General features: G+C 34.8%; 1 protein-coding gene across 1 annotated transcript in view; it reads left to right on the top strand.

Moving 5' to 3' along the window:
- The window catches only part of PAXBP1 (PAX3 and PAX7 binding protein 1), a 38,219-nt gene that overhangs the window by 33,987 nt on the left and 1,317 nt on the right, over positions 1-2,915 (top strand). The window contains exon 17 of the mRNA XM_007941281.2: positions 921-1,075. Within this exon, the coding sequence (XP_007939472.2) occupies positions 921-1,075 (155 nt within the window). The remainder of the gene's footprint in view (positions 1-920; positions 1,076-2,915) is intronic.

Here is a 2,915-nt window from a genome sequence, read left to right on the forward strand (position 1 = left end):
TAGAGGTTAATAAAAGTTTTTATTTCAAGACAATCATTTTATTACAGTTGAATGAATGTTACCAAAGAAATGGTTTCTTTTCTCATTTAAGAAATAACTGTTCAATACTGTTTTGTTTTCTACTTTATATACATGAGTTACATAGTTTGATCTTTTTTAAAAAATAGTTTTTGAAACAATCACAAAATTAAAGAAAATTTGCTAATACAAAGAGGTTTTTCCCCTTGAACCATGTCAGATTAAGTCTACCATGTGATGCCCCACCACCCTCAAATGGTTTTCTGTATATTTCCTGCAAGCATGGTTATTCTACATGGTTAGAATATAACCCTCAACATCAGAAAATCAACACTGAAATATTACTGTCATCCAGTCTCAGATTTTGTCCATTATCTCAATTATATTCATTATTAACAGAAGGAAATTCTGAACCATGCATTATATTTAGTTGTCGGGTCTCATTAGTCTCCTTGAATCTGGAAGAGTTCACTCTTTCTCTGACTTTTACTACCTTGGTACTTTTGAAGATGATAGGCCAGTTATTTTGTAGAATGTCCTTCATTTTTGGAAGCACTTTCTTTCTGGCACAAAATGTTCCCATCTCATCTCATACTTATTCTACCCTAGAATCTGTCATTTCTGCAAAGATCCTTGGATAGATTTTAGGTCCCTAATTTACTTAATCTTGGATGAATTATCTTTTGATTTGCCTGACCTACCTATTGGAATTCAAGTATATTTATATAGTTAATATAGGAAGTTATGTTTAAAAGATTATCATTCCTTCAGAGTAATTAGTTACATATAGGTCAATAGCAAATCTTCTAGTAAAATGTATTACACCTATTATCTAGACTCAGCTTTTAGATACTTTTATTTTTTTGTATTTTAACTCTTTTATTTTATATTTTTCTTTATAGGTAATCAATTGTTTTCCCAAACAATGGTTCATGAATCTGAAAGGAGAAAGAACTATTTCTCAGTTAGAAAACTTCTGTCGATATCTTGTACACTTAGCTGATACAATTTACAGAAATAGTATTGGGTGCTCTGATGTGGAAAAAAGAAATGCAAGGTAATTATTTGTAATTATTTAATGAGACAGTAATTGAGTTTCATTGTATAGTTGTTTGATTTAATATGATTAAAATAGTTTGAGTAGAGACTTGTTTATATTTTAAATTGTATGTTCCCTTAGTATTGGCAAGCCTACCAAAATACACACACTTCTTCATTATGGCAGTTTTAATCTTTTTAAAAATATTTTAATTTTTTTGTTAAGTATTTAGGAAAGATTTCTGATAAAGATTGAAAACCCTTCAGGAGAATGAATAAAACATTATTTTCTATATCATCTCCCTTGAAGAATTAGGGTGCTCTAAGGCTTTTGGGATGCTTTGGAGCTTAGTCTTTGGAGGTTCATTAAACACAAAGAAACCCTGAAGAAGATAGTCACTTACACCCAAAATAGGTTGAAAGTATTTGGGTATTTTTATTCCATGTTCTAAGTCATTTGACTGCTAACCAGAAGGCTGGAAGCTCAAATCCACCAGCCACTCCTCGAAAGAAAGGTTGCACAGTCTACGTCCATAGTGACATCGCCTCAAAAACCCAAGGAGGGGTTGCTATGAGTCAGATCCAACTCAGTGGCAGTGAGTTTGGTTTTGGTTTGATCATGGACCACTCATGATTTTTTAGGAGCAGCTTATGTATAATTTTTAGGAAGTTTTGTAAGGAAAGGAAGGAATGGACTGTTATCCTTTCTGTGGATGTTAATGTGGATCTTTATGTAATTTTGGGATTTAATTCTAGCATAAAAAGTAAATAGTAAAAATAGCAACCAGTACAATTTGAAAGGAGCCCTTGTAGCACGTGGTAAAAGTGGTTGACTCTTAATTGTTAGGTTGTGATTTGAACCCACCACTGCTCTGTGGTAGAAAGATGTGGCAGTCTGCTTCTGTAAAGATTTCAACTTTGGAAAACCCTACTCTGTCCTACAGAGTTGCTATGAGTCAGAATTGACTCAATGGCAACGGGTTTTTAGTACAATTTGAAAGAGTTTTCATTTTGAAAGTTCGACTTCATATATTCTTTCTATTCCCTGAGTTTCATTTGTTTACCATTAGTCATACCCCTATTTAAAAAAAAAAAAAAACTTTTTCTTCTGTCTTCTGATTCCCCTTCCCCTTGCCATGAACTAGAACTTTTACTTTCTTGAGAAAAGGAGCTGCTTCACAGTAAAATTAAAAGCAAAATAAATAATACAGGTATTAATGGTAAAATTTTTTGGCAGGTGATTTTGGTTTAAGTTTTAGTTTCATCCTTGGTGTTATTTTGATGTTGGTTATTATAGGTACTAATATATAATATATATTTTTCCTCCAATATGTTGTTTTATGCTATATAAATCCTATTCTTTTTTTCTTTTATTTAACTTTGATTTATGTACATTTGACAGTGTTGTCGTTTGGGGGTTAAGTATTGCTAAAAGGACAAGGAGGCCCCATGTTCTGACCTCCTCTAATCCCACAAGAGGAAGGCAGGGTTACCAGCAGTAACCCAAGGTCTATTACTGCAAGGCCAGACATGCTGCCTCCCTCCAGCCCTTTCTCCAACCGTTCCTCCCAGAACACCCACCACCTCTCTCCTGGGTTCGATAATTTGCTGCAGTGGCCACACAGAACTCACAGATTACAAGATTTATTAGGGAAGCACCAAGCTACAATTTGTGTTCAGGAAAAATGCTCAGTCTCTCCCTCAGCCAGCAGTCTCTCACAGTCTCTTTCCCAGCAGTGCTGGTCCCTCGGTGTCTCACTCAGCAATGCGTGTCTCTTGCATCTCTTTCCCAGCAACGCGTGTCTCAGGAGCCCATGTCTCTTTCAGCAGTACGTCTTCCTCAACCAGCAGTTAGAGAG

The sequence above is a fragment of the Orycteropus afer genome, unplaced genomic scaffold (genome assembly GCF_000298275.1).
Source record: "Orycteropus afer afer isolate SDZICR_OR568_19922 unplaced genomic scaffold, OryAfe1.0 scaffold00078, whole genome shotgun sequence".
Classification (NCBI taxonomy): Eukaryota; Metazoa; Chordata; class Mammalia; order Tubulidentata; family Orycteropodidae; genus Orycteropus; species Orycteropus afer.